Source organism: Globicephala melas, chromosome 5 (genome assembly GCF_963455315.2).
Source record: "Globicephala melas chromosome 5, mGloMel1.2, whole genome shotgun sequence".
In the NCBI taxonomy this organism is placed as follows: Eukaryota; Metazoa; Chordata; class Mammalia; order Artiodactyla; family Delphinidae; genus Globicephala; species Globicephala melas.
In genome coordinates, this window is record NC_083318.1 from 75959496 (window position 1) to 75972015 (window position 12520).

At 44.5% G+C, this 12520-nt stretch overlaps 1 protein-coding gene and 1 pseudogene across 10 annotated transcripts in view; one reads left to right on the forward strand and one right to left on the reverse strand.

The window, feature by feature from the left end:
- The window catches only part of LOC115865665 (RE1-silencing transcription factor-like), a 284605-nt gene that overhangs the window by 259185 nt on the left and 12900 nt on the right, over positions 1–12520 (forward strand). For 8 of the 10 annotated variants that reach the window (XM_060299400.1, XM_060299401.1, XM_060299403.1 and 5 more), the window contains one exon: positions 8976–9879. In XM_060299400.1, coding sequence (XP_060155383.1) covers positions 8985–9879 — 895 coding nt within the window. In that variant the 5' untranslated portion in view covers positions 8976–8984. Of the gene's footprint in view, positions 1–988; positions 1076–1195; positions 1265–2189; positions 2299–8975; positions 9880–12520 lie in introns of those variants that run through there. The other 2 variants (XM_060299407.1, XM_030880646.2) reach the window with 2 other exon arrangements.
- LOC115850671 (EKC/KEOPS complex subunit TPRKB pseudogene) lies at positions 7102–7621 on the reverse strand (annotated as a pseudogene).

The window sequence follows — 12520 nt, forward strand, 5'->3', positions numbered from 1 at the left end:
ACTGGATAATCACCTACGGTGAGAAGTTTCTAGATCCTCTTGGTTAGAAACTATCTTCCTACTCTGAAGCCTCCTAGTACTTGCTGCTACCTTTACAGCATATTACTATGTACCAGGTAACATGCATGGTTACCCCACTTTATAAACGTGGAAGCAGGTTACTATGGGACACTTGCTCATGAAGCAGCCGCCATGTGTTTAACACCCTTTTTACCCTCTATAATCTGAGGGTAATTGCTACACTGAAATAGTGCTTCGAAGGTTCAGCAATGACCTGCTACTTTCTGTGTCTAGGAACTTGTCCCCTCTGTCCTCATCGTGAATTTTGGGTCCACGATCTTCCCGAAACATTTTCTTCTTACAACTCACTGATTGAGGTTTTTTTTCTTACATATATACATATATATGCCTTCCAAATTTTAAACAGTAAGAAAAAAACCTCAATCAGTTCATATATATATATAATTTTTTTGTTTTTTTCTAAAGAAGCTTAAAACAAAGCTTAATTGGTTAAGGGTGGCTATGGATGGAGACTTGAAGAGATTCTGAAAGGTATTTTTGAGCGCTTTAGACTTGAAAGGGCGGGTGACAGTCCTTCTAAAGAGAATGGTCAAAGTCTGTAGATTTTTCTTTTAACAGCGCCTTTCTCGTGCATGCACTCCAGGGCTGGGGGATAACTTTTCTGTTGTTAGTTTATGAAGGAAATCAAGAATGGGAGCAGAGCGCTCTTCTCTTTAGACCTAAGGGTCAGAGTTGGGGGTCTGGGGAGATTACGGACCTCCACCTCTTGGCGCGCCCCCAGCACAGCCGGGGCCCAGAGCAACCTCTTTCGTCCAGGGGCGGGGCGCGCCAGGCGGCCACGCGCGGGGGCGGTGGAGGGGGCGTGTCCCGCGGGCGCGCGCGGGAGGCGGAGGGGGCGTGTCCCGGGAGTGGCGGCGGCGGCGGCGGCGGCGCGGGCCGGGTGCGCGTTGCAGCCTTCTGTGTTGGAATGTGCGGCTCCCGAGAGCTCACGGCGCAGGAGCAGAGCAAGCGCCGCCGAGGCCCGGGGCCCCAGGCGGCGGCGGCGGCCGGGACGGCAGGGCGAGAGCCGGAGGCCTGAACACTCTCTGCAGCCCCTCTCCTGGGTCTTCGCGGGCCTCGACTGCCCCAGCGTCCAACTTTTCCGCCCTCTCCCTCCCCTCCCCCGAAACTCCAGCAACAAAGAAAAGTAGTCCGAGAAGGAGCGGCGACGCGGGTCTTCGCCCCTCCTCGCCCAGGAAGGACGGTAAGCGTGGCGCGGTCTGGGAGACGGTTGGGTGGGGGCGGCGGGCCGGCCGGGCGGTCGTGGCGGCGGTTGCCGCGGGAGGGGGAGGGCGCGGAAGGACGCGGAGCGAGGCGCTGTCCAGGGCTGATTTGCAGATACTGTGGCTCCGGCGGTGGCGGCCGCGTCGGGCGGGGACTGGCGGCTGAACGGGATCGGGTTACACCGTCGCGGTCCGGGGGCTGGGCCGGGGGCGTTGGTGGGGAGCGGCGCGGCGCCGGGACCCCCTCCCCAGTTGAGGCCGGGCCGCCGCCTCCGCGCGGGCCCGGGCGTCCCTGGGAGTCTTGTCCTGAGGCCAGGAGCGGAGCTGCTTGGGGCCCTAGTTCTGAAACTTCCTCTCGTGCTCCTGCTCCAGGTCCCGCCGCAGCTCCTTGCTTGCCGGCGGTCCTCCCGCCCCCTCCCTCTGCGGCCTCTCCCTTTCGCCGGAAGGCGCCGTTGAGTGCGGCCGGGAGGGTTGAGTCAGCCTGGGGGCTCGGGTGGTTCTGCCAATGGGGCTGGACAGCGATTTCTGCGATCGGGCCGCCCCGCCGCCGGGGCCCTCTGCGTGGGGCCACCTAGCCGCCGCCGTCGGCGGGGCCGGGGCGCGCGTCCCGCGGGGCGCCGTGGGGGAGTGAACCCGCAAACTTCCGGGGCGCGGGGGGCCCCCTCCGGCGCTCGGGGCCCGGCGCCTCGGGAGGGCGCTCGCGGCGGCTCCTCGGCCCCCTGCGGAGGGCGAGGCTGGGGCCGGCGAGCAGCCGGGACGGCGGCGACGCGGTAACTTTCCTCCCTCTTCCCGGACTCGGGCGCGCGGGCCAGGAGGGGGCAGCCTGAACTGGGGAAGACTTGACCTGGCCCAGCGGCACCCCGAGTTTGCCCGTCTTGCAGTCTTTAGTGTTGGGGAGCCTAGGGAAAGGTTCAGGACGAGTGTGGCGGCAACTGGTGTGTCAGTGGTGCAGTGAGCGGGCCGAGCCGAGAGGAAGCGAGAGCTCCCGAGTTTGCAAAGAGCTGCTTTGTGTTTGGTACGTATTTTGAGAAAATGGCCGAATGCCTATTTGAGTTAGGAATGCCGCCGCCGAGGCAGGCGCTGGTGGCAGCAGCACGTAGGAATTCGCGTAGCACGTTGGGCTTTCGGACTGTGCTTGGACAGTCTTCCCGACCAACGTTAAAATCCCTTTGGGGATGGTAGTTAGGGTTTGGGAAGAATTAGAAATTACCGAGTAGTCTGGGCTGTTAAACCCTTGGACAGCGTTTGCTTTGTGTGATGGCATTTGATTCCAACTTTTGTTGGTACCTGTGACTCAACCGGTTTGTGTTTATGCACTTGGGTGAGACAGGATTACTTTTTGTATTTTGGGTTTAACATTTTTTTTTAGCCTTTGCCACCTATTTTGCAGGAGAACACCTAATTTGTGAATAACACCTTTTAGATTGGAAAGTAAAGTGTGAAGACGGTTTATAAAAAGCCCAATATGTTTTCAAGGTGATCTTGTAATGGCTCCGGTAGGCAAGTGAGCCAAGTCAAGCGCAATGCAAGAAAGTTGCTGATTGCGGAGATGACTTGATCGGCTGTTTTATATGGGGATTTGAAAGTTTCTTTACTTTGATTTGTGATCTCTTAAATACACCAAACTTCTCTTTTCACAGGAGGAAAGGTCCGTAATTTTTTTTTACTTTTTAACAGGTCGTCATCACAAAAAAAAAAAAGAGAAAGGGAAAGAAACTAAGTGGTACTTTTATAATATAGTTGATCCTTGAACAATACATGATTGAACTCTGAGGGTCCACTTATACGTGGCTTTTTTTCAAGAAATATATTGTAATTTTTTGGAGATTTGCAATATTTTGAAAAAATTAACAGATGAACCATGCACCCTATTAATATAAAAAATTAGGAAATAGATGTTATTAATATGTAAAATATATGTAGATACTAGTCTCTTATCATTTACTGCCATAAAATAACAAAAATCTAATAAAAGGTAAAATTTATCAAGACTTAACGCACACAAACTCATAACCAACCACACGAGTGCCATTCACAGAAATGCAAACATAAAGATTCATTATTAAATCATAATTGCTTAAAATTAACTGTAGTACATACTGTACTAATGTAATAATTTTGTGGCCACCTCTTGTTAATTTTGGTGAGCTCAAGTGTTGCAAGTATCTGCTTAAAATGCCAGGTGAGGTAATCATCTCCACGTGAGCAGTCTCTCCAGTAAATTGTGTGGCAATAAAAAGTCACCACTCACGGTTCTCGCATATTTTTCATCCTGTTCAGTGCAATACCAGAAACCTTGAATAACATCATGGACCCCATAGTGCCACTTGTGATGCTGGAAGTGCTCCCCAGAAGCAGAGTAGAGTCAAGACTTTACAAGAAAAAGTTGAATTGTTTGATGTGTACTGGGGTAGATTGATATCCGCACTTGAGGTTGCCCACCATTTCAAGATAAATGAATTGACCCTAAGGACCAATGGTTAAAAAAGAAAAAAAAGGAAATTTGTGAGGTCATCACTGCATCTACGCCAGCAGGCCTGAAAACCTTGCATGTTTTGGGAAATACCTTTTTATCTCGAATTAAAAATTCAGTTTTTACGTTGGTGCAGGATTGCTATAAGTAAGGCATACCTATGGACTCTAAATATGATTTGAGAAAAAGCAAAGTCATTATATGATGACTTAAAGCAAAAGGAAGGTGAAAGATCTAAAGCTGGAGAATTTTATGCCAGCAAAGGTTGTTTTGATAATTTTAGGAAGAGATTTAGCTTAAAACATGTCAAGATAACAGAAGTAGTGTCTGCCAATCAAGACGCAGCAGACAAGTTCCCAATCCACTGGTGGCACAGTGGATAAGATCAGTGCATGGGGCCCAAGTTCGATCCCTGGTCAGGGAACTAGATCCCACATGAATGCTGCAACTAAGAGTTTGTATGCCACAACTAAGGAGCTGGAGAGCTGAAACTAAGACCTGGTGCAACCAAATAAATAAATAAATAAATATTAAAAGAAAGTCGTTGATCACAACATTGTAAATCAACTATACTTCAGTTAAAAAAAAAAAACCTGTTCAGGCTGCTATTCTTTTTCCTCAATGACTTTTTTTTAAATTGAAGTATAGTTGATTTACAATGTTGTATTAATTTCTGCTGTACAGCAAAGTGATTGTTATACATATATATAAATTCTTTTTTTAATATTCTTTTTTATGGTTTATTGTAGGATATTGAATGTAGTTCTTTGTGCTATACAGTAGGACTTTGTTTATCCATTCTATATATAATAGCTTACATCTGCTAACCCCAACTTCCTACTCTGTCCCTCTCCCAACCCCCCCCCCCCCCCCCCCCCCGGCAACCACAAGTCTCAAGGTTTTTAATGCAGACAAAAGTGCCCTATTATGGAAAAAAATGAGAGGACATTTATTAGGAAGAGGAATGAGCACCAGGATTTAAGACAGGAGGGGTTAGGCTAACTCTTCTGTTTTGTGCAAATGCAGTGGGGTTTAGGATCAGGACTGCCCTTATAAAGCTGCTAACCCCCGAGCCTTGAGGGGAAAGCATAAACACCAGCCACCAGTCTTTTTTTTTTAAATTTATTTATTTTATATATATTTTGACTGCGTTGGGTCTTCGTTGCTGCGTGTGGGCTATCTCTAGTTACAGTGAGTGGGGGCTGCTCTTCGTTGCGGTGTGCGGGCTCTAGGTCGCAGGCTCAGTAGTTGTGGCGCACGGGCTTAGTTGCTCTGCGGCATGTGGGATCTTCCCAGACCAGGGATCGATCTGGTCTGGTCGATCTTCCCAATACAGGGATCCCCTGTATTGGCAGGTGGATTCTTAACCACTGTGCCACCAGGGAAGTCCCCAGCTGCCAGTCTTTTGGTTGTACAACAAGAAGGCCTGGACAATGAGAACCCTTTTTCTGCATTGATTCCATTGATACTTTGTCTCTGAAGTCAGGAAATACATTGCCAGTAAGGGACTGCCTTTTAAAGTAGTTTTGATTTGGACAATACCCCTGGCCACCCAGAACCCCATGAGTTCAACATTAATGATGTTGAAGTGGTCTGCTTTCCCCCAGACAGAACTGTCTCTAATTCAGCCTCTAGATTAGGGAGTCTTTAAAGCTCATTACACATGGTAGTCTATGGAAAGATTGTCAGTGCTGTGGAAGGGGAACCCTGATAGAACATCATGAAAGTCTGGAAGGATTACATGATTGAAGTTGGCTGTTGTTATAGGAAAAGCTGTGAAGACTGTCAAGCCCCAAACAGTAAATTCCTGCTGGAGAAAACTGTGTCTAGATGTTGTGCATGACTTACAGGATTTACAACAGAGCCAATCAAGGAAATCATGAGATTCTGGATATGGCAAAAAGAAAAAGAAAAAAGGTGGAGGGTGAAGGGTGTCAAGATAGGGATCTTGGAGAAATTCAAGAGCTAATAAACACATCAGAGGCATTAAGATGACTTGATGGAGATGAGTGCTTTGGAACCAGCGCCAGGTGATGAGGAATAAGATGCAGAAGAAGCAGTGTCAGAAACAAATTGACAATCTGACCGAAGGGTTCTGATTATTCAAGACTGTTTTTGACTCCTTTCACAGCATGGACCTTCTGTGATACAGGCACTAAAACTAAAGCAAAGCGTGGAAGGATTGGTACCCCATGGAAACATTTTAGGAGAAATAAAAAAAGCAAAAAAGTCAGACAGAAAAATTAGGATGTATTTCCATCAAGTTACATGAGTGTGCCTGGCTCTCCTGCCTTACCCTTCATCTCCTTCACTTCTTCCACCCCTTAGACAGCAAGGCCAACCCCTCCACTTCCTCCCCTCAACCTACTCAGTGTGAATGACAACTATTAGGATGAAGACCTTTGTGATGATCCACTTCCACTTAATGAATAGTAAATAATCATCATACTGTACAGTTAATGAACTAATCTGTTGTGTGTGAGTGTCTTGTGAAAATCTAGTAACTTTATGGCAAGAACCCTGAGACGTTATTGTGTCATCATCTTTATCGCCTACAGGTTCATTGTGTAGAACATGGTGTGCAAAACCTGTATTGACGTGGATAGCCTATCCTTACATTGGTATGAGGTGACTGATATTTAATATAAAATTAATTATGTGTTAGTTTTCCTACTGTTTTGTAACTTTGCTTTCAAAAGTTATAGTACCATACAGTATGCCTTTCTCTCTCCTACTTGGTCAAATTATGTATCAGCCTGTCATCTCAGGTAAGTGGCTTTTTAAAAAAAATGTGACATTTCCAATGCTGTATGATGAATATAACTGTAATACTATATGCCATAAATTTTAATAAAGATTCATTTGCATGTACACTAGACTACCGGGATGCAATCGTGTTGATGGTATTAGGTTACCATAAAGCAATCATATTGCTGCTTCTTTGTTGTCAATGCATAAATGTTATACCTGTAAATAAGTATGAATTTCTTTTTCATATTTTTGATGTCTAGTGTTAGTAATATGTTTAACATCAACAGTATTTTGTATCGTATAAGACAAGATAGATGTCTTATACACATGTTGTACACAAACTTATGGTATCAATAAATACAGTACTTTAAATATATTTTCACTTATGATTTTCTTTTTTTTAGTGCTGAAAAATTTTAATATTTCTGTCATTTCACAAAACATCTTTTTTTTTTTTTCCAATTTATATTTTGGCCACGCTGCACAGCATGTGGGATCTCAGTTCCTCGAGCAGGGATTGAACCCATGCGCCTCCGCACCCCGCCATTGGAAGCGCAGAGTCCTAACCGCTGGACTGCCAGGGAAGTCCCCATTTCACAGAACATCTTTTGTTGACATTCTACAAATGATACCATCCAATAATGTCCCAATACTTTCTTCCTGTGAAGATAGTTCATATATCTTTTTGACTTCTGTAATATGTGTTATTTCTGGGAGATTTTTCAGAGAAACTTTTGACCTTCTATCAGAGATATTAGGTCTTCTTGATTTATTTGTTTTTCCCCTTCTTCAGTATAAGCAGTTAGAATTGATGTGTCATTTGCCGAGGTACCAAATTTTTTCAAGGCCTCTGAAGTATTGTTATTTGGGGAAAGATTGAAAATAATTTCAGTAGATAGAGTTCTTGTCTTCATTTTTCCCAGTTTGTAGAGGTGAACTGCTTTGTTTGCTGCCACAAGTATCTGAAATGGATCGACAGTCACTGTAGGGTTTATTAACGAGCCATCAATGTCGCCTTCCATGGCCTTTATTCTCAAGCATTTTTTACATCATTAAATAACAGAAGGGTCACCCTGTGTTTGGGAAATAGGTCCAGCTGATGTGTTAACTGCATTTCATAGATAAGCAGGATTCAGCGGGCCCAGAACCCCAGGACTAGCTCCCTATTCTGCAGGCTACTTTGTCACAACTTTGGTGAGTCAATAGGCTTATCAGGATGATGTATCGCTGCTATGCTGTCAGCCCTCAAAGGGAGAGACTGAGCTGATTATTGCCAGGCTGCATCCCAGGGCCAGGCCTCGGAAGGTGTTGGATAAATGAAGGCGTCAAGAATCACAGGCATCACCTGGAAAATCACGGTCATGGGTGCTGGGGTTGAGTCTCCTATTCCCGCTCAGCCCAGCCCGGCCTGGCCCCTCTTTTGATTTTCTTTCTTTTTTTTTTTTGCGGTACGCAGGCTTCTCACCATTGCGGCCCCTCCCGCCGCGGAGCACGGGCTCCATACGTGCAGGCCCAGCGGCCATGGCTCATGGGCCCAGCCGCTCCGCGGCACGCGGGATCTTGCCGGACCGGGGCACGAACCCGCGTCCCCTGCATCGGCAGGCGGACTCTCAACCACTGTGCCACCAGGGAGGCCCCTGATTTTCTTAATAACATTTTCTTTTCTCAGCTCACTTAATTGTAAGAATACAGTACGTAAGAATACAGTATATATAATACATGTAACATGCACAGTATGTGTTAATCTACTCTTTATGTTATCGGTAGACTTCTGGTCAACAGTAGGCTGTTGATAGTTAAGTTTTTGTGGAGTCAAAAGTTATACTCAGATTTAAGACTACACCAGGGAGTTAGTGCCCCTAGCCCCTTGCTCAAGGGTCAACTGTAGTTTATTCTTTTGGAGGTAGTTGAGTTCATATGAGATTTAATCCACTGGCCAATTATTACAGGCTTCTACTTTCCAGACTATACTTAATAAGTGCACAGTTGGCTTTTGAATTTTTCCCCTTTCTGATTCAGACCAGTAAGCTGTTGAAGCAGGAGATGGGAGGACAGCATGTTTGGAATTTATGTATGGAATTCATGTATGGAATATAAAATATAATTTTAATTAACACTAAAAATGAAGGTTACTTATATTTTTCTACCAGAGAAATTAAAAGTGCTTGAGGGAAGGCACACTAGTGGTAAACCTAGTTGATGGATGAGTTGTGTCAAACGCTTGATAGAATTTTTTGTAGGGGGTCATAGAAATTTTTTTGATGACTACAGTAAAGAGAATTTGGAATTACAAAAATATTGTAAAGGCTTATTTTCAGTAGTTAATGAGGCTGATTGAGTTTAAAGATTATATGGGAAAATGTATTTTTTTTAAATTACGAAGAATTACAGTGATGTTGTGGTTTTAGACCAGTAAAAGTTGTGTTTAAAGTGGTGCTTTCGTGTTATTTGTTTTGTTTTGAATGCAGAACACCGTTATGGCCACCCAGGTAATGGGGCAGTCTTCCGGAGGAGGAGGTCTGTTCACCGGCAGTGGCACCATGGGCATGGCCTTGCCTAACGACATGTATGACTTGCCTGATCTCTCCAGAGCTGAACTGGCTGCGCCTCAGCTCATCATGTTGGCAAATGTGGCCTTAACTGGGGAAGTAAACGGCGGCTGCTGTGATTACCTGGTTGGCGAAGAAAGACAGATGGCAGAATTGATGCCTGTTGGGGATAACAACTTTTCAGATAGTGACGGAGAAGGACTTGAGGAGTCTCCTGAGGTAAAAGGCGAGCCCAGTGGGCTGGAAAACATGGAACTGGAGAGTTTGGAACTCAGTGTTGTGCAACCGCGGCCTGTGTTTGAGGTGTCAGCTGCCTCAGAACCGTACAGCGCAAATAAAGATCTTCCTCGGGAAACACCTGTAGCAGAGGACAAATGCAAGAACTTGAAGACCAAGCCCTTTCGCTGTAAACCATGCCAGTATGAAGCAGAATCTGAAGAACAGTTTGTGCATCACATCCGAGTTCATAGTGCCAAGAAATTTTTTGTGGAGGAAAGTGCAGAGAAGCAAGCCAAAGCCAGGGAATGTGGCGCTTCCACCGGGGAAGAGGGAGATTTCTCCAAGGGCCCCATTCGCTGTGACCGCTGCGGCTACAATACCAATCGCTATGATCACTATACTGCTCACCTGAAACACCACACCCGAGCCGGGGACAATGAGCGAGTCTACAAGTGCATCATTTGCACGTACACCACAGTAAGCGAATATCACTGGAGGAAACACTTGAGAAACCATTTTCCAAGGAAAGTATACACATGTGGAAAATGCAACTATTTTTCAGACAGAAAAAACAATTATGTTCAGCATGTTCGAACTCATACAGGTAAGAGGACCTTTCTTGTTTATAAGTGTATGCTACCCCCCAAATAAAACACTTTAAAAATGAAAAATTTCAGGGCTTCCCTGATGTCGCAGTGGTTGAGAGTCCGTCTGCCGATGCAGGGGTCACAGGTTCATGCCCCGGTCCGGGAAGATCCCACATGCTGTGGAGCGGCTGGGCCCGTGAGCCATGGCCGCTGAGCCTTCGCGTCCTGTGCTCCGCAACGGGAGAGGCCACAACGGTGAGAGGCCCGCGTACCGCAAAAAAAAAGAAAAATTTCAAACATCTCAGAAGTAAAGAGAATGCCCCACTGCACCCATGGGTCCCCATCACCTATACTCAAGGGTTATTAATATTTTGTCATATTTGGCAATTCAGTTTTTTAAATAACAGCTTTATTGAGATGTACTCCAATGTAATGTAATGTAAGATATTTTTAGATTCTAAAAATGTAAGACGTTTTTAGAATTGTAAGACATTTTTAGAATTAAAAAAAAGGAAAATGGAGAGAACTGGAAAAATTTCGGTTTTGTTGTATATTTCCAATTTTTCATGTATACTTTATGTATACTTTTTTTTTTAAATAGGATCTCTACTTTTTGCCATTTAATTTTTTTTCTTATAGTGGTTTATTTTCACTTACTTACAGTCCAGGTGACTAATTTTAATAGCTGTATTTTATATACTTCATCATTCATTTTTTTTCTCCACATTAAAGTTGATATTTCCACAATAAGGTTATGACTTACATAGCTAACATTGGTTGTACATATCTCATTTCACATTTTAGTGTTAAACTTACTTGGACTTAATACATTTTTAAAAAAAATTATTTATTTATCTTATTTTTGGCTGTGTTGGGTCTTAGTTGCAGCATGTGGGATCTTTCGTTGCCATGCGTGGGCTTCTCTCTAGTTGTGGTGCAGGGGTCCAGAGCACGTGGGCTCTGCATTTGTGGTACACGGGCTCATTAGTTGGTGGAGCTCAGGCTCAGTTGCCCAGTGGTATGTGGGATCTTAGTTCCCGGACCAGGGATCGAACCCATGTCCCCTGCATTGGAAGGTGGATTCTTAACAACTGGACCACCAGGGAAGTCCCTGTCTTAATACTTTTTAAAAGCTTTTCCCCCCGGTATTACCTAATTTGTGGTTTTTTTTAAAGAAAAAAATTTCAAAACAAGTTGTTGGTGTATACACAGAAGGATAGTATTTTGATTATGTAAATTCTGAGAGTATCAGTGGTATTAAATGCATGGTTCTGAAGTTGTATTTATTGAAAAATTCAGCTAGTGCTAAAGAGCAGAGATAAGAAATGATCGTCAACAGGAATTGCTTGTTTCTTATTTCTTACTTAGGTAGCCTGCTTTTCAAGTTCACTTAGTGGGTCTCTTATGTTCCTGTATTGAGGGCTCAGTGTTAGGTGCTTTCTTCTACTCTCTGCTAATCTTCAGAACAATTTACTGAGGAAAACAGGGTAAGTGTTTACTGAAAGCCTAAAGTGATGTGCTCAGGGTCACATACAACTAAGATTCAAAGTTCCAAATCTCATTTCTATAGGTAGTTATCATGGTAGGGGGCTGAGGATTTTCATTTGAGTCTTCAGTCAAAAGATTTTTCAGTTTGTAGTCTCGATATTTAACCAGTTCACAAATTCTACTTTTTTTAAAATCAGTTTTTATTGGAGTACACAAATTCTACTTTAAAAGATGACATTAAAAAAAAAAAGACATTTTTGCCTATATGTATGACTGAAAAATTACTAGTGTTTCTAGAGTATTTATGCCTTTTTTGGTGAGTTGCACAGATAGAAGCAATCTATTTTGTTATGAAGAATTTTAAAGTAAATTGTCCTTAGTGGATTCTTCATGTTAATCTGTAAGGGTATTAAATTTTTCTTCCATTAACTTATTTATTTATTTACTGGCTGCATTGGGTCTTTGTTGCTGCACGTGGGCTTTCTCTAGTTGCGGTGAGTGGGGGCTACTCTGTTGCAGTGTGCAGGCTTCTCATTGCGATGGCTTCTCTTCTGGAGCATGGTCTCTAGGCACCTGGGCTTCAGTAGTTGCAGCATGTGGGCTCAGTAGTTGTGGCATGCAGGCTCTAGGGTGCACGGGCTTCAGTAGTTGTGGCATGTGGGCTGTAGAGCGCAGGCTCAGTAATTGTGGTACAGGGGCGTAGTTAGTTGCTCTGCGGCACGTGAGATCTTCCCGGACCAGGGATTGAACCCGTGTCCCCTGCATTGGCAGGCGGATTCTTAACCACTGTGCCACGAGGGAAGTCCGTATGTATCTTCTTTACAGAAATACATTCAACAATTTTTAAGCTGTTTTAAAATTATTCTAGGTCAAAGTAGGCATTTTGTTGCTATAATGTATTTACAGCTAATCTATAGCTGCTGGCTATAGATTAATAGTTACTAGGTTACAGCTGAATAGTTACTAGGAACACATTTCACAGTCATCAACACATTCTGTTTGTTTATTTATTTATGGTTGTATTGGTTCTTTGTTGCTGCTCGCTATCTTTCTCTAGTTGCAATGAATGGGGGCTACTCTTCATTGCGGTGCGCAGGCTTCTCATTGCAGTGGCTTCTCTTATTGCGGAGCACGGGCTCTAGGCGCGCGAGCTTCAGTAGTTGTGGCTCG